Genomic DNA, 23,600 nt, shown 5'->3' with positions numbered 1-23,600 from the left:
AAGAATGCTCAACATCACTAATTATTAGAGAAATGCAAATCAAAACTACAATGAGGTATCACCTCACACTGGTTAGAATGGGCATCATCAGAAAATCTACAAACAACAAATGCTGGAGAGGGTGTGGAGAAAAGGGAACCCTCTTGCACTGTTGGTGGGAATGTAAATTGATACAGCCACTATGAAGAACAGTATGGAGGTTCCTTAAGAAACTAAAAATAGAGTTACCATATGACCCAGCAATCCCACTACTGGGCATATACCCAGAGAAAACCATAATTCAGAAAGACACATGCACCCCAATGTTCATTGCAGCACTCTTTACAATAGCCAGGTCATGGAAGCAACCTTAATGCCCATTGACAGACGAATGGATAAAGATGATGTGGTACATATATACAATGGAATATTACTCAAGCATAAAAAGGAAAAAAATTGAGTCATTTGTAGAGACATGGATGGACCTAGAGACTGTCATACAGAGTGAAGTAAGTCAGAAAGAGAAAAACAAATATCGTATATTAACACATATATGTGCAATATAGAAAAATGGTACAGATGAACCAGTTTGCAGGGCAGAAATTGAGACACAGATGTAGAGAACAAACGTATGGACACCAACGGGGGATATCTGGGGGTGGTGGTGGTGGTGGGATGAATTGGGAGATTGGGATTGACATATATACACTAATGTGTATAAAATAGATAACTAATAAGAACCTGCTATATAAAAAAATTTTAAAAAAGAGACTGAGGCAGCAAAAAAAAAAATTCTGGGTGAGGAAGAGACTGGAAAAACAAGTTCAGAAAGAAAAAGGAAGAATGTAAAATTTCCAACTGCTAAAGAAGAGCATGTTCATGAATTTTTAATATGGATGACGATAGATATCAAATAGTTCTAGGATTTAAATTCCACTGGATACATTTAAGATAGTGATGTAACAATATCATTTTTAAAATAGCAATACTTATAATATGCTGGATGTGGCATCCTTTGTGACTAAGTTTATGATGACAAATGTTTCATATTTAAAAATGTTTAAGTTGATGCTTATTTTTTCAAAAATTTAAAAGGGAAACATAAGCAGAAAGTTTGAATTCTAGTGCTGCGGTAGAATCTAACCTGGAGAATAAATATTAATACTTATTAAATGTTAATATATGCTAGACATTGTTCTAAGTATTTTATAACATTTTGTTAAAGATTTATAATAAGGGTGTATATAATAATGATGATCCAGACTTTATTAGCAGTAAGAAAGCAACTTTTATTTAGCTCACAGTGCTGTGGGTTAGGAACTTGGGCGGGACTTGTGCCGTTCTCACTTGGGATATCGCATACAGTTGCAATCAGATGTTGGCTGGGAGTAGTCATCTGAAGGATTGACTGAGCCCGAATACCCAAGCTGGCTTGTTCCCAGAGTTGGTGGTTGACGTTGGACATTGTCTGGCAACTTGTCTGGGGCTACTGATGAGAGCACCTACATGAGACTCTCCACCATGACGCTCTCAAGGTAGTCAGGTTCCTTAAATGGTAGCTCGCTTCCTCCAGAATGAACGTTCCAAGAGTGATGGATGAAAGCCATATGGCCTTTCCGAGGTAGCCGTGGAAGTCATATAGCGTTTCTTTTACCGTATTTTACTGATGAAAGCGTAAGAGAGTGAGGCAGGCGAGCGGCCGTTAGCGCACGACCATCATCTCGCGAGACCCTTAGTTCGGTGGTTAGAGGTTGCGCTCTGCTAATGGTCGGCGGCGGGACAGTAGTCCTCGCGGCGGGAGAGTGAGGTGAGAGGTGGATGGAACTTCTCCCCTAGGTTATCTGGCCTCGGGCTGGCCGGTGAGCGGGGTGGGGGGTGGGGGCGGCCAGGGACAGGCTGAGGGCTGTGTCCTGCAGAGCTCCAGAGCCCTCGCCAGTGCTGCCCACTGGCCGGGCCCAGGCCTGGAGGCAGCCGCTAACGTCTCCCCGATCCCTGTCTCCGCGACCTAATGGCAGTGGCTGTCACCCTGGGTTGCAGTCCACGGGACCTGGTACCCCGTCCCCTATTTGGGCGGCCTGAGGAGCCTTAGGGCCGGCTGGGCCCTGGGCACCTGGCTCCCTCAGTGACGACAGCTGGGCAGGGTCTGTGGACCTGGTCCTGAGGGCGTTGCCAGCTGAGGTCTGCCTCCTCAGCTGGACCTGGGCACTGGTGGGAGGAGCCAGACTGGGTGCTGGGCTCCGGGGCAGGGTAACCGGCCCCCGCAGGGACCCCCTCCTCATAGCCAGGGCCTGGACCTCAGAGGGCGAAAGTTGAGCCTTGGGGCCTTGCCCTTTCTTGTCAGAACAGAGAGTAACATTTTGGTGGAGGTTTCCGGGAACGTCGTGACCTGACCTCAAGAACAAAGTGTCTGACAGCAAGAATTTTGCAACTAATTGCACCCCTCCCTTGCCTTTCCTATACAAGGGCTTTGCTGAAAGCTTTTGGGATTTGGGGTTTTTAAGGCATGAGCCACACATTTCCTTGCAGGGCCCTGCAATAAACCTTTCTCTGCTCCAAACTCGACCTTTTGGTATTGCTTGGCCTCACTGTGCCTCGGGCACAGGGACTTGTGTTCGGTAACAAAAGCAGTCAGAAGCCCACTCAGACTCAGGGGAAGGGAAAACAGACCCCACCTCTCAATGAAAGGAATGTCAAAGAATTTTGAGGGCTGTATTTAAAAAATGCCACACATATAAAATTACTTCTGGTTTTTGTTGTTGTTTTTATTAGATGAGGAAACTAAAGCACGGTGGGGTTAAGTGATTTGCCTAAGATCACAGAGCAGGTGGGTGATGGAGTTAGGATTCAAATCCAGGTAGTCTGACTCCAGAGCAGAGCTCTTTTTTTTTTTTTTTTTTTTTTTGCGGTACGCGGGCCTCTCCCTGTTGTGGCCTCTCCCACTGCAGAGCACAGGCTCCGGACGCGCAGGCTCAGCGGCCATGGCTCACAGGCCCAGCCGCTCCGCGGCATGTGGGATCTTCCCAGACCGGGGCACGAACTCGTGTCCCCTGCATCGGCAGGCGGACTCTCAACCACTGCGCCACCAGGGAAGCCCAGAGCAGAGCTCTTAAACAAAACAGCCCTGCCTCCTGAGAAAGGCAAGCCAAGGGCAGTGTGAAGCCCGCTCAGCTGAATGAGCATAGACTCCCCTCCCCAGTTCCACCGCAGAGCCCCCTGTTGACACATCCCCAACAATATCAATCTGGGGAGACTGTCCCCAGAGTCTACACCTTCAGGAGTCTGTTGCTATGGATACCATGTTGCCAGAGCTCTTCAATGACTCAAGGGATGGAGGGCAGGGAGAGGAGCTGGAGAGACTGCAGCCACTGGTGTTACAGGTTCCCGAGCCCCCAGACTCAGGTGGGACAGATCTGGTGCTTGGTAGCAGCTGTCCTGTGGCCCTTTGATAGTTGTTTCAGGTGGCTCACGGCTTGGTGGTCACAGTTCTAAGACTACCCTGGATACTAATATTAAACAGCTTTTACCTAAATGTGGGAGAGTCCACGTGGTATGATTTGTTGTTCCCTCATCCTTGGCTTGGATTGGCTAACAGCCAAGATCCTCAGCTAACTCTTTAAGAAGGACCTCTTTCCTTCTTTCTCTCCTGCCATTCTCAGAGGCTATAAGAGCTCACTATACCTCTATGATTTATAATTTATGGTCTTGCATGGACAGAGAAATTCACTAACTTTCCTGAGTTCTTTACATGTAGCCGACACTGAGGCAGTTCATACAGGAGGGACTGAGGTTGGTTAGGGAGATGCCTGGGGCTTAGGGCGTCCCCAGATAACTTTGTGGTAGACATCTAAGTGGGCACTGATATCACTGTCCTCTGAGCTAGGGCAGAGGTCAGACTGGTTGGTAGGCATGTGGGTCAGTCCCATGCATCTTAACCACAAGGGTCATTAACTGAATTGTCTTTCCATCTTTCAGAGCTAGTTTTCATGTGCCCCCCCCGCCCCCACACACATCTGGACCCATGCACACATAGGCTCTCACCACTTCCTATCTACTGTTTTTTTTCATTCCAACTTAAGCCTCAGTCTCCTCGATTGTAAGGTGATTCTTATGCTTCCACCCATCATAAGTATTGAGAGGGTCAGTTACTGAATCAGTTATGGTAGGCTGCAGAAATGAAAGCATGTTTAACATATGTGGTTCACTGACATTTGAAAAAACCTCCTTCTCCCAAAGGATTATAAAATAGATTGAAAATATTATTTTAAGGTTTACACAAAAGGAATAATCCTGCCCGTGCTTTGGTATTGTTAAACTTACTTGAGGAAATTCACATTAAAACTTTAAAAACTCAAAAAAAAAAAACTTTAAAAACTCTAAAGGGACTCTAATTAAGAATGCGTAATGAACCTCCAGTTGTTTTTTTATAACTCTGAAATGATGATGAAATATAATTTACCAAACTCTGCGGTTCAGAGTTATCATTGTTAAATGAAGCAGAAGTCCAAACTTTGCAGAAGGAATAGCACCATAAAACTTCAGTGTTACAGAGTTGTTGGGGGTTGTTCTTAAAATTTCCATGTTCCAGGATATCACAAATAGTGGCCGCCTTAGCTCTTCCTTAGGAAACTTAGAGATACCCTTTCATCCCCAGCCGTCTCAATTACAGCTTTGCGGCAGGATAAGGTTAAGGGGATGGGGGAAGACAGGAAAGAGGACGGAGGCAGAAACATAAAAATCAATTCAAATTACTTTGATGACAGTGACTTCGAGTCTTCTCTGAAAGACAGACACGAACCTCCAGGATGCTGGCAGCCCGGACCCGGACGGCAGGGAGTCAGATCTCGGAAGAGGACCCCAAGTTAAGGAAACTATCTGGGCTTCCCATAGAGAGCAAAGACAAATCTCCCAAGAAAGCTTCAGAAAGTGGGAAAGACAGCAGCCTCAGCCCCTCGGGGCAAACCCAACTCAGGGCTCGGCAACTGGCTCTGGCGCGGGAAGTGGAGGTGAACTGGTACCTAAAACTCTGGGAGCTGTCCAGTGAGCACACCACTGCCTACACCACCGGCATGCCTCACAGGTAAGCCTTGCCCCTCCCCGCACTGGCTTTATGAGACCCTGTTTGAAAGTGCTCTCCAGAGTGGATGCTTAGATTTCTTTTCCCGTGCTGCTGGAGATTTAACAACTCTAACTGCCTTACAGATGATTGACATTTCAGAATGTGTAACTACAAAGAGCAGGAACTTGGTGAAAATGGCAAATAATACTCCCTGTATTGTTATTCAGAAAACACCCTTGTAAGGGGGCAGTAGACACTCAAGAGCTGAGAGGAAGAAGGAGTATGGCATTAAGATTTGTCTTAAGTAACAATCAGAGGAGTTCAAAGATTGTGTGAAAATGCCCCCTTCCAAAGCAACAACAAATTCTTTGCAATCTTTCTCTACTTCCTCTACCTTAAGACCTTGGCGATGAGGAAGGGAAGTGTGTTTTGCCTCTTTGAAAAGTGTACAGTTGAATTGTGTGAACTTGTTGAATGAGAGCTCAGCGTGCAATGGGGGTACGGAGGAGAACACATTGAACACCAACCTGGGGATCTGGGCCCCCTGTCTAAGACAGAGAGCATCAGGAGAAAAAGGTACTTTTTTAAAAAAAGAGGTCAACGTAAGACAAATCCCTGTAGATTTTCTCTCTGTCCTTTTCTCAGCCTCAGCTTCAAATAATGCAGAGGAGGAATAATTTCACAAATCCCAATCTTATAAGGCAAAATGTATGGAGTAAAAGTGCCTGGAGTCCTGAAATTTAAGAATACTTATTCGCTGTAACTGTTACTTTCAATGAAATGGTCAAAGAGTGGAAAACTTCTTTTGTAGAGACTGGTAGCATAGAAATTCTGGAATGTATTCTGTTTATCAAAGCATCCCAGTTTGCTCTGAGCTGCCCCATTTTTATATTTCTAATTCGAAAAAGATATTATAGGAAAACATTTAGCAATTGAATTAACTGATGCATATAAATTAAAAATTTGTTGGACCACAAACTTCAAAACGCCTGAACTTTCATTTTTCAAACCTTAAGGCAGGAATAAAATAGGTATTTCCAAATCTAAGCCACTATTTAAAAATCAGCATTTAAAAAGTAGAAGAGGATAAAGTGTCTGGAAGTGTTTAGTATTTATGGCTGAAGTGATTTGTCTGAAGCTCCTGTAAGCTGCTGTGCCTACATTTGGGATATAATAGAGGAAGGAGCAAGAACATTCTCAGTCAAAGAAAGCATGAATGAGTTTGTCAGTGTTGGGAATGTACCTCATATCTATAAATCTTAAACCTTAAAGCCATTATTAAAGAACTTCTGGAAAAAGAGTTAGATGGCAAAGGAAAGTCTCCATAATGTTTTCCTTCCTTAACATAGTCTTTTACTTACTCCAGACCAGAAACTTTCCTTAAAGGAGTCTAACACAGAACTATAAAATTCCTACACTATTACATTGGAATAACATTTATCAGGTCAGAGGTGAATATAAATTAAGGTAATCAGTTTGAGCCAGCAACTTTTGGGAAAAGAAAAACAAACTCCCTTCTTTTCTGCTTTACTCAGACAATAACAATTTGTCATTCAGGAGAGATGATCCGGAAGTGATTGTTTCCATGGTAACAATGGACATATTATTAATTATTGATTCACAATAGCCTTGTGAGTCCCTTGTCTAGTGACTGTGTTAAAGAACAGTGAAACTCATGTCTATCTTACATCATCAAACATGAAAAATGTCTCCTCCCCCTTTATTTTTACAGCATGACATTTCCAGGAGGAAACTAGTGTGTGCAGATGGCACTAAGCCCATTTATAAATTATATTTATTGCAGAGCTCAATGTGTGTATAATTCAGAAAAAGGCAGTTTTACTTACCGCCAGCTCCTTTCCATTTTACACCCCAATGTTAGAACTACTGCCTCAGCTGAGTTCTTGAGATTAGTGGGGCAATGCCAATGAGCAATCGCTTCAAATTGTAATGTAAGCATTAGAACGTGCAGTTCCCCAGGCCACCTGTTTTTCTTTCATTTATAGATGTTGCCTGTGAAGAAGTTACAGAAAGTTTTTCTGGACTTCCAATTGTCCTTTCTTCCAACAGCACAGCCCAAGAGTGATATCTCCATTAGAGACCTTAGGTAGAAGATAAATATGAGTAATATAAAATATAAACAAATGTATCCATCCGTGAAATTTTACTTACAGGACAGAATATGAAATGCTTTGAAGAGTCCTTGAAGACATTACACATTTGCTATGGGCAATAATTCTTTGGGTCTTTGGTTAATGGCCATCAGTAGGGAATTGCTAGAGGGCTGTCACTCCAATTTCTTTTCTGAGAAGATGGAATGAAAATATTTTACAGCAGGTTAATTCTAGTTCATGAGGGATTTGAGGACTGTCTTATGCCCAGATTCAATGGTAACTTATATTTGAAACAAAAGGTATTATTAAATGATTGGAAGGAATTGTTAGAGAAGGGTCCAGTAGTTTTGGTATATTTAAGAAATAAAATTACAGGAATCAGGGCAGACAATACACATTAGTCTGGTGGTAAGTGGTTCTGACTCCCTTTCTGGGACTGTGTTTGCATATAGGACTATGTATGAAACAATCTAATATAATTTGCTTCATATTGACTGGCCATTTTGCATAGTTGTCTGATGACCCAGTGATGCTGATGTATTTATATGATGGCTCATTCCTCTGCATAGCGAGGGAGGGTAGTGCAGGGGCCAGAGTCCTGGAGTTGGAGGCAAAGGGCTAGCATTTACTTCCTGTGTAACTGTGGATGTGATTTTTAAAAAATTTATTTGTTGTTTTTATTTTTTATTTATTTTTTATAAATTTATTGATTTATTATTTTTGGCTGCATTGGGTCTTCATTGCTGCACACGGGCCTTCTCTAGTTGCAGCGAGCGGGGGCTACTCTTCGTTGCGGTGCGCGGTCTTCTTATTGCGGTGGCTTCTCTTGTTGCTGAGCCCGGGCTCTAGGCGTGTGGGCTCAGTAGCTGTGGCGCGTGGGCTCTAGAGCACAGGCTCAGTAGTTGTGGCGCACGGGCTTAGTTGCTCTGCAGCATGTGGGATCTTCCCAGACCAGGGCTCGAACCTGTGTCCCCTGCATTGGCAGGCGGATTCTTAACCACTGCACTACCAGGGAAGCCTTGTTGTTCTTATATAACTTTTTTTTTTTCCATTTTACAAAAGTAACATCTGAACTTGGTAGGAAGTTTTAAAAACAGAAACATAAAAAGAAAGGGTAACCACTGGTAACATTTTGGTGTGCTTTCACCTAGCCTTTTGAATTGGAATCATACTATATTTTTTCACTTAATAGTATGACAGCCTATTTTGTTATCTTAAAAACCATTTAAAATTTTCTAAGGACTATATATTATGGCTATATTATTGCTTAGCCATTCTTATTTTACTATTTATCATTATCATAAATAATATTATAATAAACATCTTTATATCAGACTTTAAAAAATCATATCTCTGGTTATTTTCTTAGGCTCTATTTCTAGAATTGGAATTAATGGGAAATATTACACATATAATATTACCTGTACATATATAAACTTGTATATATTTATTCTTAATGCAATTGCTTTCTGAAAATATTTTTGCAGTGTACATTCCCTCTGGTAATATTCTAGAGTGCTTATCTCATTGTTTTTTCTATACTAGATAGTGTTTATTTGGAATCTATAGGTTGAGTTTTATAGTTTAACAAATTGTTAGGTAGGTTAATTAACTTTCCTGAGTTTCAGTTTCTTCGACTGCAAAAGAGGACTAATAGCATTATAAAGGACTGTTGTAAAAATTAAATGAGATAATGTAGAAATGATTTGAAAAGTAATGTATTTTGCTTTCAAGCTCTTTGAAGTAAGGGTCAAGATGAGTCCCCATGTTGTGTATGGTGTACTTAAGGCTTATGAAGATAATTAAGGGTGACTCAACATATCTAGCAAAAATGTGCACTTCACCTAGCACCTGACTGCCGAGGATCCTGTTGTGCTCAACTAAAATTTATGAGAGACCACTGTGTGTTCTTACAGAGGCTTTTTAGGAATTCATACGATCACCACCCTCCTGGAGAAAAGTGACTTACAGATAGAATAGAAAGAGCTTTTAAATACTATCAGAATTAACATTCCAAACCAGAACTGACTGAACCTATTTATTTGAACTGACTGGACATTTAGTAGGACAAGGCAACATATGAATGAATGTTGAGCTATAGCATTTCAATAGTGATTTCTACCATCTTAATAAATGTTTATTAGCTGGAGAGTAGTTACACTGAGTAGTTATATTTCTAATATTTCCTCTCTGCTGTCAAAGCTCCCTGACTTCTTAGAAGTTATTAACTTCTGTGTGCTTCCAGAGGATCAGACGTGGTTCTATGGAAAGACAGGCAGTTCTCCCAGGTGAGTTTTGGTGGACTCAGTTCCTGCCAGCAGGGCAGCAGGTGATCCATGAGCATAGCAACCTCTGGCTTGGGTTTATGCAGGAAGATCTGGCTGTTGAGAATCAAGCCTGCGGTCAGGGAATGAACACTGAAGAGCTGTTGATTGAACATCCTCTCTGTACAAAGACCTGTAGGTGACACAAAGGTGAATTAATTAAGAATTCTGCCCTCAAGTTAGGTGCAGCTTAGGGGAGATGAGACTTGTATGTAAATAAGAAGTGCTACATAGAAGAATCATAACAGAGCTCGGAGGAAGGAGTGAGTGCTCCCAGCTGCAATGATTAGATCTGGAACCGCAAGATGCGCAGGACTTGAGCAAGAGGAGATGGGGGCCGGGGAAGGCAACCCATGTGGGGAAGAGCGTGAGCAAAGGCACAGACGTTTGAAAGTATGGAATGGGAATGGAGAGCTGCTTCTATTCACGAGTCTTCTGCAAGCATCCTGGAAGGGTTCTTAGAGGCTGGAGCTGGGAGCGTGGCCAGGAGAATGAGAAGAGGGGAGACCATTTCAGAGACTTGGGAGTTGGGCAAGACCAGGTGTAAAGGAGAGGTGGAGCATGGAGGCTACTCTCAAGAAGATACAGTGGAGGTGGGGAGAGAGGATGATAGTTGAAGTCTGAAGCAGGGTCGGGGAAAAGTATGCAGGAGAAAGCAGATGTGTAGAAGTTTGTGAGCAGATTGGAGGAATCCAGGGGATAGAGAAAGTATGTAATGCAAGTAGTGAAGCAAAGTCCCTAAAGAGGAAGAAAATGGATTTAAGGGCACCAAATGCAGGTGCTGGCTTTGGCAAAGGGAAGTGTCAGTGGAATCCGGTGATGAAGAACACACTTCTGTAGTCCTGTAGTCTGCAGGCTGCACCCCAGTGGCACCACCTGCCAGATGGAGGCTCTGGGCCTGACAGAGTCAGCTGACTTGGGGATTAAGGTCATAGATCCTGCAGCCAGGTTGTTGGGTTCAAGCCCTGCCTCTGGCACATAGTAAGTGTATTATTATACAAAGGTTCTAAGCATAATCCCTGCCCTTGTTATTATCATAAAACTATTATTGGATCTATCAAAATTAGGGATGCCTCCACTTTCTGCAGTCTACTGACTCTACTCTGGTTCTGTAAATGGGTATAAGAATACCTAGCTCAGAAGACTAGTTTTAAATGATGTTTAAAACTAGACATGTTTTAAATGATGTAAAACATATGCTGTAGATTGGACACGTGATCAATTTTGGTCCCCTTGTCCCTTCCTCTTCCCCCTCCTCTATCGACCTAGAACATGGTGAACAGCACCAGTAAAATGATGTCAGGAACCAGACAAAGATGTCACAAAGAAAGAAAACTACAGGCCAATATCACTGATGAACATAGATGCAAAAATCCTCAACAAAGTACTAGCAAACAGAATCCAACAGCACATTAAAAGGATCATACACTATGATCAAGTGGCGTTTATCCCAGGAATGCAAGGATTCTTCAATATATGCAAATCAATCAACATGATACACCATATTAACAAATTGAAGGAGAAAAACCATATGATCATCTCAATAGATGCAGAGAAAGCTTTTGACAAAATTCAACACCGATTTATGGTAAAAACCCTGCAGAAAGTAGGCATAGAGGGAAATTTCCTCCACAATAAAGGCCATATATGATAAACCCACAGCCAACATCATCCTCAATGGTGAAAAACTGAAACCATTTCCACTAAGATCAGGAACAAGACAAGGTTTCCGACTCTTACCATTATTATTCAACATAGTTTTGGAAGTTTTAGCCACAGCAGTCAGAGAAGAAAAAGAAATAAAAGGAATCCAAATCGGAAAAGAAGAAGTAAAGCTGTCACTGTTTGCAGATGACATGATACTATATATGGAGAATCCTAAAGATGCTACCAGAAAACTACTAGAGCTAATCAATGAATTTGGTAAAGTAGCAGGATACAAAATTAATGCACAGAAATCTCTTGCATTCCTATACACTAATGATGAAAAATCTGAAAGAGAAATTAAGAAAACACTCCCATTTACCATTGCAACAAAAAGAATAAAATAGGAATAAACCTACTTAAGGAGAAAAAAGACCTGTATGCAGAAAATTATAAGACACTGATGAAAGAAATTAAAGATGATACAAATAGATGGAGAGACATACCATGTTCTTGGATTGGAAGAATCAACATTGTGAAAATGACTCTACTACCCAAAGCAATCTACAGATTCAATGCAATCCCTATCAAACTACCAATGGCATTTTTCACAGAACTAGAACAAAAAGTCTCACAATTTGTATGGAAATACAAAAGATCCCGAATAGCCAAAGCAATCTTGACAACGAAAAACGGAGCTGGAGGAATCAGGCTCCCTGACTTCACACTATACTACAAAGCTACAGTAATCAAGACAGTATGGTCCTGGCACAAAAACAGAAAGATAGATCAATGGAACAGGATAGAAAGCCCAGAGATAAACCCACGCACATATGGTCACCTTATCTTTGATAAAGGAGGCAAGTATATACAGTGGAGAAAAGACAGCCTCTTCAATAAGTGGTGCTGGGAAAACTGGACAGCTACATGTAAAAGAATGAAATTAGAACACTTCCTAACACCATACACAAAAATAAACTCAAAATGGATTAAAGACCTAACTGTAAGGCCAGACACCATCAAACTCTTAGAGGAAAACATAGGCAGAACACTCTTTGACATAAATCACAGCAAGATCCTTTTGACCCACCTCCTAGAGAAATGGAAATAAAACCAAAAATAAACAAATGGGACCTAATGAAACTTAAAATCTTTTGCACAGCAAAGGAAACCATAAACAAGATAAAAAGACAACCCTCAGAATGGGAGAAAATATTTGCAAATGAAGCAACTGACAAAGGATTCATCTCCAAAATATACAAGCCGCTCAATATCAAAAAAAAAACAACCCTATCCAAAAATGGGCAGAAGACCTAAATAGACATTTCTCCAAAGAAGATATACAGATTGCCAACAAACACATGAAAGAATGCTCAACATCATTAATCATTAGACAAATGCAAATCAAAACTACAAGAGATATCATCTCACACTGGTCAGAATGGCCATCAGCAAAAAATCTAGAAACAATAAATACTGGTGAGGGTGTGGAGAAAGGGGAACCCTCTTGCACTGTTGGTGGGAATGTAAATTGATACAGCTACTATGGAGAACAGTATGGAGGTTCCTTAAAAAACTAAAAATAGAATTACCATAGGACCCAGCAATCCCACTACTGGGCATATGCTCTGAGGAAACCATAATTCAAAAAGAGTCATGTACCAAAATGTTCATTGCAGCTCTATTTACAATAGCCAGGACATGGAAGCAACCTAAGTGTCCACTGACAGATGAATGGATAAAGAAGATGTGGCACATATATACAATGGAATATTACTTAGCCATAAAAAGGAACAAAACTGAGTTATTTGTAGTGAGGCGGATGAACCTAGAGACTGTCATACAGAGTGAAGTAAGTCAGAAAGGGAAAAACAAATACCGTATGCTAACACATATATATGGAATCTACAAAAAAAAAGAAAATGGTCAGAAGAACCTAGGGGCAAGACGAGAATAAAGATGCAGACCTACTAGAGAATGGACTTGAGGATACGGGATGGGGGCAAAGGTAAGCTGGGACAAAGTGAGAGAGTGGCATGGACATATATACACTACCAAACGTAAAGTAGATAGCTAGTGGGAAGCAGCCGCATAGCACAGGGAGATCAGCTCGGTGCTTTGTGACCACCTAGAAGGGTAGGATAGGGAGTATGGGAGAGAGAGAGATGCAAGAGGGAAGAGATATGGGGACATATGTATATGTATAATTGATTCACTTTGTTATAAAGCAGAAACTGATACACCATTATAAAGCAATTATACTCTAATAAAGATGTTAAAAAATTGATATCAGGGATGACAGAGTGATGGAAATAGGCTACAATGGAATAACTCTAACTTTCTAAACCAATATTTTTTTCTTAGAAAACACTCTTGATTAGATTTTTTTCTTATTAAAGAGAAAGCTCTTCTTTTTTTAAAAAGATGATATATATTTCTTAGAGCAGGCACACTTTCTTTAAGTCTCTAACTCTTGGAATATCTATATGAGAAATTACATAGAAGTATATTTCCAGAGATATTAGAATATGAGGACATTGTTGGGTAGTTTACTGTGATTTTAGACATATGCTAGAAAGATTGCTTCCTAGGTCGTTGTCCTGTTGTTTTGAATATTAGCGTAAATCAGTGTGCTGAACGATTGGATGAGGAATGAGAGGGTGAACCTGAATAGGACAGGGATTAGGTAGCCAGAGCAAGTTCCTAGCATCCCAGCAGCAGCCTCTGGGGAGACGTGGGTCCTTAATGGTGACGATGATGTCCTGTGACTTAAGGACCATAAGGCTGTACTTGCCGTGTGCAGCTGTAACCCCCAGGGTGGTGAGTCAGAAGCAGATATACCTGGGCAGGCACACCCACCCTCACCGTAGGGACTTGCTTCAGTCTGCATCTCACTGGAGAAAATTGACCCAATTTCTCACTGTTACATTCCTATGTTGGGCCATGTTTCTGTGTGTCCCTTTCCTTCAGAAGAATTGCAGACACGTTGAAGGCACTGTCTATGTCTTGGTCCTCTGACTTGCTGTCAGGGTTCTCTCCTAACTGGATGTTAGTGGATTATATAGAGCACAGCAGCTGCAGTTCCTCTTCCCCTGGTATCCTCTGCCTTTCCAGAGGACAGGCTCGTGCAATGGCAGTAGCATTGGTTGAGGGGTTTGGAGACATGATTTGAATCCCATTTTGCTCCGTGACCATAGTTAGGTTTTAAAAGTTCTCCAGAACCACTGCCCCCTCTGTAAAATAGAAGACTAGGCAAGATGATCTCTTTGGGCTCTTTCCAGCTCTGAGAATACATGGTATAATGATATCATAATCCAGAGCGAAGGAGCAGAGTTTGATTTTCTGCTCACTGACCTTTATAGGGACTGTGCAGTTTGTGTTAACTCTGAAAGAAAAAGGAAATGAGCTGATGCTTCGTTCTGAAGTTCTAAGAGCAGTAGAAAATTCTCTTTGATATTTAGAGTATATCATTTTAGTAATTGGTTGACCACTGCCAGATATGTTTGATTTTTTAGAAAATAAATTATTTAATAAATTCTTTAATAGAAGGAGAGTCACACAAACACCTTCAATTTGTAATGTCCCTGCTTATGAAATGTTTTCACCTTCATTATCTCGTGTGCCTTCTCGCAACATAAATCACATGTTCTTATCTCCTACTTTCTGATGGAGAACGTGCCTCATGAAGGTGGCCTGTCTGATCGTCCAGGCCTAGACCTTGGGTCTCCTGGTACCTCAGCCAGGGCTCTTTACTTGCTTTCAGTGTTTCCAAAACTATGGTATGCTAGTTGTACCTGAGATGATATTGGGGGACATGTGGACATTAAATCTCTCAGTGGTTTTATATTTGTTTTCATGAGTATTAGGAAAAAATGTATAACTTACACCTTAAACTTATGAATTCATGGTTATTGTGGCAGGGGACGAAGCTAAGATTTAAAGTAAGTGAGTCAGTTTAAAGGAAAATATTCAGTAAATATGAGTAGAGGTGGAACTCAGATCTGACAAAATCCTGAAGATGGTTCACAGAAGACTATTTAGTTCATCTCCTTCACATCTATCAAGCACCTATAGAGCATCATGCCATCTGCCCAGGGCTTCTTATATTCATTCTATTTAATCCATACAACAGCCCCATGGACTTGTTACAACCCACATCCTCTCTGATGAAGAACATGGCTCTGCTTATTCACTTTCTGTCTATTACTGCTTAATTTTTTCTTCTTTTCCCATCAAGAGACTAAAAGATTCCCTGGGTTGCCTCTCTGTGAATAGGCTCAAGTATATTCCAGGTTACCTCTTTGAGCCATTGCTATTTTACTCCATGTCCAAGGTCAGCCTTTCTAGTTCTGTCTCTGTATATTGAATATTCTTCTCCTGGGGTGGGGTAACATCATGCTGTGATTTTAAAATTTAACTTTAGTTATTTAGCTTTATTTTATACGGCTTAGGTATATTTTATATAGCTTGGTTTATTAATTTTTTACATTCACCCTTCAGCTTGTTGTGTACTTCTGGTGTTAGTCAACGAGAGACATTGTACATCTTGCTTTCTATATAAGCCTCCGGGGCTATATAACCTGGGGGCAGATCAGCATGAGCTCTGATGTCAGGCCAGCCCAGTTCTGAACTCTGACTCCACTGTGCACTACCCACCACTATCTATGTGACTTTGGACCTCAGTCTCCTTACTTGTAAAATGGGAATAACAATATTAGACATTCATAGAGTTGGGAGGATTAAATGAGATATCTGTCAAAGGTTTAGCACGGTGCTGAGTGCATAGAAAGGACCCTTCAGCAAATGCTATTATCACTGTTCCCCTTTGGAGTGCCATCAGCCTTCATCTGTTACTTTACTTCCACAGTCTGTCTTTCTCTGGATTCCTTCCGTGTGCTTCCTAAGCCTGGGAAAATTCCTGGACTCTAAGAGAAAGGTCTTGACATGCTGCTTCCCTCCTTGCTTCACTTAGAACCCTGTTCTTCTAAGATTTACATTTATGCCCTCATTTAAAATCCTTTCTGATTAGCAAGGACCAAATGTCTGTCTGACATGTCCTCTCTCCATGTGGAGAGGATCAGTCCATTGTCTTTGGAATAGAGAGGCCTGGGTTTAAAGTATGGCTCTGTTCCTGGTTAGCTGTGTGGATTTCAGCAAATCGTGTAGCATCGCTGAGCTTCAGTTTGTTCATCTCTATGGTGGAAATAGAAACATCTGCATTCTCTATCTTCTAGGAATTTAAAGGTTAGATCCAATAGTATGTGTGAAAATCCTTGGTATGCTATAAACCACTATCTATATATAAATAATCTATATATCTGTATCTATATAAACCATAACCACTATATGTTTGCTACTTTATTATTTTTATTTTCTTCTGCCCTGAGATGTTGGCTCTGATTCAGTCTAGAACATGACTTGAACGTGGGCAGGGTTTCTTGGGTACACTGCAAAGACCATAACACCTGCCTTCCTTTCCTAATATCAGCAACTGCTTACTGAATACCTATTATAGACCCAGCCCTTTCCTTATATTATTCAATTTAATCCTTTTTAAATTGAATAAATAAATAATCCAATGTAATCCTTTCTAATAATCCGTGGTGTGGCTATTTTTTATCATCTCCACTTCATGGGAGGAAACTGAAACTTAGAAAAGATCCTCCACATGGTCAGATTCAAGTAAGCAATAGAAATAGCACTTGAACCTGGATAGTGGGCTGCAGATGTTACCTCTTAACCCCACAGAATATTTCCTCCCCAAGTTTGGGTTAATTGTGGATGGCTACTGAGATGTTACTTCAGTAATTTTACCTTCCACTTTCCATCACAGTACAAGGTTCTTTACTGGAACACAGTAAGGAATCACAGCTTCCCTCTTCCTGCTTAAGGTCCTTGCCTTTGCCCTGTGAAGGGCTGGGAGATGCCAGGCAGCAGCTCAGATGGGGAGGAAGTCACTCAGGTGGAGAGCAAAGCTCTGTGCAATAGAGTGGATTATGGATTTCAATATTTCTTCAGGCTTCTCTCCATCAAAAGAGCTATGTAAGGACAGAGGCCCAGGACCCCCCCAAGCGGCATCCTCTATTAGATGAATTTTATTAGATGAATTTAACTCAATTTCAGATCTTAGGTTTGAGTCAGACTTTGGCCATCTCCCCTCACACAAGCTCTAAGAGGATGCAAAGGTTACACAGCAGCAGCTGCCCCAGCCTTTCCAGTTTTAGATTATGGTTGGCACTAAATGGCATGTGCTAACGTTCTGCCAGAGATTTTCACTGTTGTATTTTGTGCTTTTGCTTTGTGGGAGGAGGAAGCCTCATAGTTCTGAGGAGCGCTTGCTCCCACTTCTCTGGAAAGGACAGTTGAAACAATGTTTCCTTTCCCCAACAGCCTTTCTAGCGACCAGAGATACCATCAGGTGTCAGTCTTACAGTTTTGGAGGAAAATCTCCATTCCAAGGCAAGACAAATTGGGATTTTTTTGTGCATTGGCACACACATTGCAACCTAATCACAAACAAAGACTTGCCAAATATTTCTTCAGTCATCAGGAAATTAAACTGGGCTCCAGACCAGATATTTGGTTCTGGTTTCCAATCCAGAAAGAGCTTATTAAGGTTAGGCTGTGGGTAAATGCCCTTTACAAAATAAAAGTCCATTGATTTTTTAATTAAAGGTAACACTAGCTGCTAAATCCTGAAACCTCATTGACCTGATATAAGAAAGTTTATTTCCTACTCATGTAAGTCCAGTCAAGGGTAGGAAGTTCCAGTTAGGTGGGATCCAGGCTGATGCAAATTCTGTCATCTTCAGCTTTTGTTTTCTAAGCTGGCTGGTGGCTGAGTATTGACATTGATCCAGCAGACAGGAGAAGAATATGGGGGATCATACGGAAGATCACTGTAAGTGGCAGCTGTGGATAGAAGTCACATTGGCTGGAATCTAGTCCCATGACCACACTGAACTGCAAGGGAGGCTGGGAATTGTAGTGCAAATGTGTGCCTAGGAAGAGAGGAAAACAGGCAAGGTGAACAGCTGGCTGGTCTCTGCCACAGAACCATGGTCAGAGCAGAGTGAAGGAGGTACTGAGGTAGAGTCTGGCTGCTTCCTGTAACAGGGAGGGGCCAAGGCACTACTTTCCCTTCAACGTTATTCCTCAGGCCTGACCCGCCTGACCTGGCCTTTGCCACATGGTGGGTAAATCTCTTTTGGCTTCTCTACTTGGAACTCAATTTCCTGTTTCACTGAGAAGATTGAGAAGATTGATGGCCTTTCAGAAACCTGCAGATGGTGATTTGATATTAGCTTGGCAGGCATTTGGAACACAGCCTTGCTAATGTCAATCCATGGTGCTCAGCTCCCATTTTGAACCTCTCAGAGTTTTTTTAAATTACCCTAAGAGTCACATATGGCTGAATGAGCCAGGAGCCTTCCTGCAGTTTCTGTTTTATTCCTACTGCAGGCGGTTGTGAGGTGGAGTTGCCACAGTGCAGCAGGTCACCCCTTCCCGTGGTAACAGCCACAGGCTCTGGCTGACAGCTCATGAGGCAGGATAAGGCACATGGAAACAAAGACCAGAGAGCCTTGTTGAGAGCCAAGAGAGCTCACTGATTCAGTCTGTTGTTTCAGAACTGGGCAGGTGTGTGTCTTTAAGATGAGTATCTACGATAGTATGTTCATTCAAACAATGTAATCATTACATATGTTTTTCTATAATGCACTTGCAGGATTCTTGAAGACAGATAAGCCAGTTGCTCTGTTCCCAGCAGCAGGGTGCACCATGGTTTTGAATATAATATTATTAGTAAAACTGCATATCATTTATGATGTTCTGGCATTCCTTCTCCATTTCGCTATTCTCACACAAGATACGTGCACATTTTTATGTGGAAGGGTGAGGAATTTGAGGAACAATTCAAGAGCCGTTTTTTAAGTACAATTTTGAAATAGTTCACTTAAAAAAAATCAAAGCCCAAAGTGCATTTTGTAGCTTAATCTTCATATTTAATTTGATTATAGCAGTGAACATTAGGCATGAAACAAGCTGCCCAAAAGGACTGTTGAATTATTTAATTACCTATGGGACTGAGGAGGTGATAGTCAGCATAAACAATTCCACAAGTGGGGTGCATTAGAAAGATCAGCTCTTTCTGTCTCCAAGCTTAGTAAATTGCATTATGTGACTATCCAAACAGCAATTGCTTGTTGAACAAACTATTAAATGCTTAAGTCTGTTTGCAATATTTTAGGTTCCAGATGGTCATTTGTCTAAAAGAAATGGCAAAAAAATATTAAGTGTAAATGTGTTTTAGAAGTATTTTCAGTTGAATGAATTTCCAATGAAGTCAATAGTCAGAATTCAAGGACACTCTTTCCATATATACAATATTGAAAGAATTTCTAATAATCAAACTAGAAAATTAAGCAGAAATGCATTCAAGAGGTTTGATCATCTGTTATGTTCATTTCTGGGAATATGATGATACATGAGGCAGGCTTCTTGCCCTGAATAATCTCAGAGTCTTCTCAGGGAAGACAAGTCTACAATAACATTTGTATCGGTGTGATGTTTGAAGTGTGAATGAAACGCTATGGAAATAAAGATAAGGAAATAATTAGTTCTGCCAGGAGGCGGGGAGACGGAATAGAAATGTCAGGGGAAAATACACACATTTTGCACCATTTCAACTCAACTTTTATAAGAATATGCAGGAATTTGTGTGTATGTGAACCAGCAAAGAGGCAGGTAGGAAAGGGGCAGCAGAAAGAAGTGTGTAGTCTGTAGCTCAAAAAGAAAGTTGACTCTTTCCTGGGCTAGGAATCAGCTAAGCCACTAAGTTACTAGTAACAGGGAAAAAGTTGGTGAGAATGGTCAAGATAATATTCCTAAATGCAGAAAATAATTCACTGTTAGGCCTCGTTCATTTGACACTGTCAGAGAGTGAAAATCTTCAGTCAAGAGATTTTCCCCAGTACCTGAAGCTTTCTAATTTAACTGTCAAGAATTTATTTTAACTTTTTAAACCTGAATAAGCAACTTGACACCTCTAGTTTATCTCAGTAAATGTCAACTATTGTGCTATGTTAAAGTGTCTTCAGGGACTATTAAGGTCTATAGAACTATGTGCCTTGAAAATTAGAGGCCTTGTTTTGCTATTTGATTTTTAAATGTTGGCTTCTGTATTTTTCCCCCCCATGACTTTTTCTGTATCCTTACCTTGCTGTAAATTTTCCTTGTGCCTGTCAGAATGTCTGCCTCTAATAGCCCTTTTCATCAAATTTGCTATCTTTGCTGAGGAATGGGAAATAAGAAAATCTGTCATACTTGAATTATGATCAAGAAGGAGTGGGTTTATGAATTGAGGTACTCTCCCAGGAGGTTTGAAATGTGGGCTTTGTGATATCTTATTTGTTCATTTGTAGATTCTTGGCGATGTTATATCTAACCAGGTTGCTAAAAAGGTGACCTTTAAAAAAATTCAGTTGTGTTTTTTAACATCTTTATTGGAGTATAATTGCTTTACAATGGTGTGTTAGTTTCTGCTTTAAAACAGAGTGAATCAGCTATACATATACATATATCCCCATGTCCCCTCCCTCTGCATCTCCCTCCCACCCTCCCTATCCCACTCCTCTAGGTGGTCACAAAGCACCGAGCTGATCTCCTTGTGTTATGCGGCTGCTTCCCACTAGCTATCTATTTTACATTTGGTAGTGTATATATGTCTATGACACGCTCTCACTTCATCCCAACTTACCTTTCCCCCTCCCACATCCTCAAGTCCATTCTCTATGTCTGCGTCTTTATTCCTGTCCTGCTCCTAGGTTCTTCATAACGTTTTTGGTTTTTTTTAGATTCCATATATATGTGTGAGGATATGGTATGTGTTTTTCTCTTTCTGCCTTACTTCACTCTGTATGACAGACTCTAGGTCCATCCACCTCACTACAAATAACTCAGTTTCATTTCTTTTTATGGCTGAGTAATATTCCATTGTATATATGTGCCACATCTTCTTTATCCATTCATCTGTTGATGGACACTAAGGTTGCTTCCATGTCCTGGCTATTGTAAATAGAGCTGCAATGAACATTGTGGTACACGACTCTTTTTAAATTATGGTTTTCTCAGGGTATATGCCCAGTAGTGGGATTGCTGGGTCATATGGTAGTTCTATTTTTGGTTTTTTAAGGAACCTCCATACATACTGTTCCCATAGTGGCTGTATCAATTTACATTCCCACCAACAGTGCAAGAGGGTTCCCTTTTCTCCACACCCTCACCAGCATTTATTGTTTATAGATTTTTTGATGATGTCCCTTCTGACTGGAGTGAGGTAATACCTCATTGTAGTTTTGATTTGCATTTCTCTAATGATTAGTGATGTTAAGCATCCTTTCATGTGTTTGTTGGCAATCTGTATATCTTCTGTATACCTGTCCATTGGTGAAAGTGGGATGTTAAAATCCCCTACTATGATTGTGTTACTGTCAATTTCCCCTTTTATGGCTGTTGGCATTTGCCTTATGTATTGAGGTGCTCCTATGTTGGGTGCATAAATATTTACAATTGTTATATCTACCTCTTGGATTGATCCCTTGATCATTATGTAGTGTCCTTCTTTGTCTCTTGTAATAGTCTTTATTTTAAAGTCTATTTTGTCTGATATGAGAATTGCTACTCCAGCTTTCTTTTGATTTCCATTTGCATGCATATCTTTTTCCATACCCTCACTTTCAGTGTGTTTGTGTCCCTAGGTCTGAAGTGGGTCTCTTGGAGATAGCATATATATGGGTCTTGTTTTTGTATCCATTTAGCCAGTCTGTGTCTTTTGGTTGGAGCATTTAATCCATTTATGTTTAAAGTAGTGATCGATATGTTTGTTCCTATTACCATTTTCTTAAATGTTTTGGGTTTGTTAATTGTAGGTCTTTTCCTTCTCTTGTGTTTCCTGCCTAGAGAAGTTCCTTTAGCATTTGTTGTAAAGCTGGTTTGGTGGTGCTGAAATCTCTTAGCCTTTGCTTGTTTGTAAAGCTTTTAATTTCTCTGGCGAATCTGAATGAGATCCTTGCTGGGTAGAGTAATCTTGGTTCTAGGTTTTTCCCTTTCATCATTTTAAATATGTCCTGCCACTCCCTTCTGGCTTTCAGAGTTTCTGCTGAAAGATCAGCTGTTAACCTTATGGGGATTCCCTTGTATGTTTTTTGTTGTTTTTCCCTTGCTGCTTTTAATATATATTTTTTGTATTTAATTTTTGATAGTTTGTTTAGTATGTGTCTTGGTGTGTTTCTCCTTGGATTTATCCTGTATGGGACTCTCTGTGCTTCCTGGACTTGATTGACTATTTCCTTTCCCATATTAGGGAAGCTTTCAACTATAATTTCTTCAAATATTTTCTCAGTCCCTTTCTTTTTCTCTTCTTCTGGGACCTCTATAATTCAAATGTTGGTGCATTTAATGTTGTCCCAGAGGTCTCTGAGACTGTCCTCAATTCTTTTCATTCTTTTTTCTTTATTCTGCTCTGCAGTAGTTTTTGCACTATTTTATTTTCCAGGTCACTTATCTGTTCTTCTGCCTCAGTTATTCTGCTATTGATTCCTTCTAGAGAATTTTTAAGTTCATTTATTGTGTTGTTCATCATTGTTTGTTTGCTCTTTAGTTCTTCTAGGTCCTTGTTAAATGTTTCTTGCATTTTGTCTATTCTATTTCCAAGATTTTGGATTATCTTTACTCTCATTACTCTGAATTATTTTCCGGCAGACTGCCTATCTCCTCTTCATTTGTTAGGTCTGGTGGGTTTTTACCTTGTTCCTTCATCTGCTATGTGTTTCTCTGTCTTCTCATTTTGCTTAACTTACTGTGTTTGGGGTTTCCTTTTCATAGGCTGCAGGTTTGTAGTTCCCGTTGTTTTTGGTGTCTGCCCCCAGTGGCTAAGGTTGGTTCAGTGGGTTGTGTAGGCTTCCTGGTGGAGGGGACTGGGGCCTGTGTTCTGGTGGATGAGTCTGGATCTTGTCTTTCTGGTGGGCAGGACCACATCTGGTGGTGTGTTTTGGGGTGTCTGTGACCTTATTATGATTTTAGGCAGCCTCTCTGCTAATGGGTGGGGTTGTGTTCCTGTCTTGCTAGTTGTTTGGCATGGGGTGTCCAGCACTGTAGCTTGCTGGTTGTTGAGTGGAGTTGGGTCTTAGCGTTGAGATGGAGATCTCTGGGAGAGCTTTTGCCGTTTGATATTACGTGGAGCTGGGAGGTCTCTGTCGGACCAATGTCCTGAACTCGGCTCTCCCACCTCAGAGGCACAGGCCTGACACCTGGCTGGAGCACGAAGACCGTGTCAACCACACAGCTCAGAAGAAAAGTGAGAATAAAAGAAAGAAAGAAAGAAAAAGAAAATAAAATAAAGTTATTAAAATAAAAAATTTAAATACTTATTAAAATTTTAAAAAACGCAAGCAAGAAAGAAGAGAGCAACCAAACCAAAGAAGA

At 40.9% G+C, this 23,600-nt stretch overlaps 1 protein-coding gene across 1 annotated transcript in view; it reads left to right on the top strand.

The window, feature by feature from the left end:
• Positions 1-4,692: 4,692 nt before the first annotated feature.
• KCNAB1 (potassium voltage-gated channel subfamily A regulatory beta subunit 1) overlaps positions 4,693-23,600 on the top strand; it is a 421,013-nt gene continuing 402,105 nt past the window's right edge. The window contains exon 1 of the mRNA XM_060011248.1: positions 4,693-5,056. Within this exon, the coding sequence (XP_059867231.1) occupies positions 4,782-5,056 (275 nt within the window). The 5' untranslated portion in view covers positions 4,693-4,781. The remainder of the gene's footprint in view (positions 5,057-23,600) is intronic.

This window comes from Delphinus delphis, chromosome 4 (assembly GCF_949987515.2).
Source record: "Delphinus delphis chromosome 4, mDelDel1.2, whole genome shotgun sequence".
Taxonomy (NCBI): Eukaryota; Metazoa; Chordata; class Mammalia; order Artiodactyla; family Delphinidae; genus Delphinus; species Delphinus delphis.
This window is presented reverse-complemented; position numbering and strand designations above follow the sequence as displayed.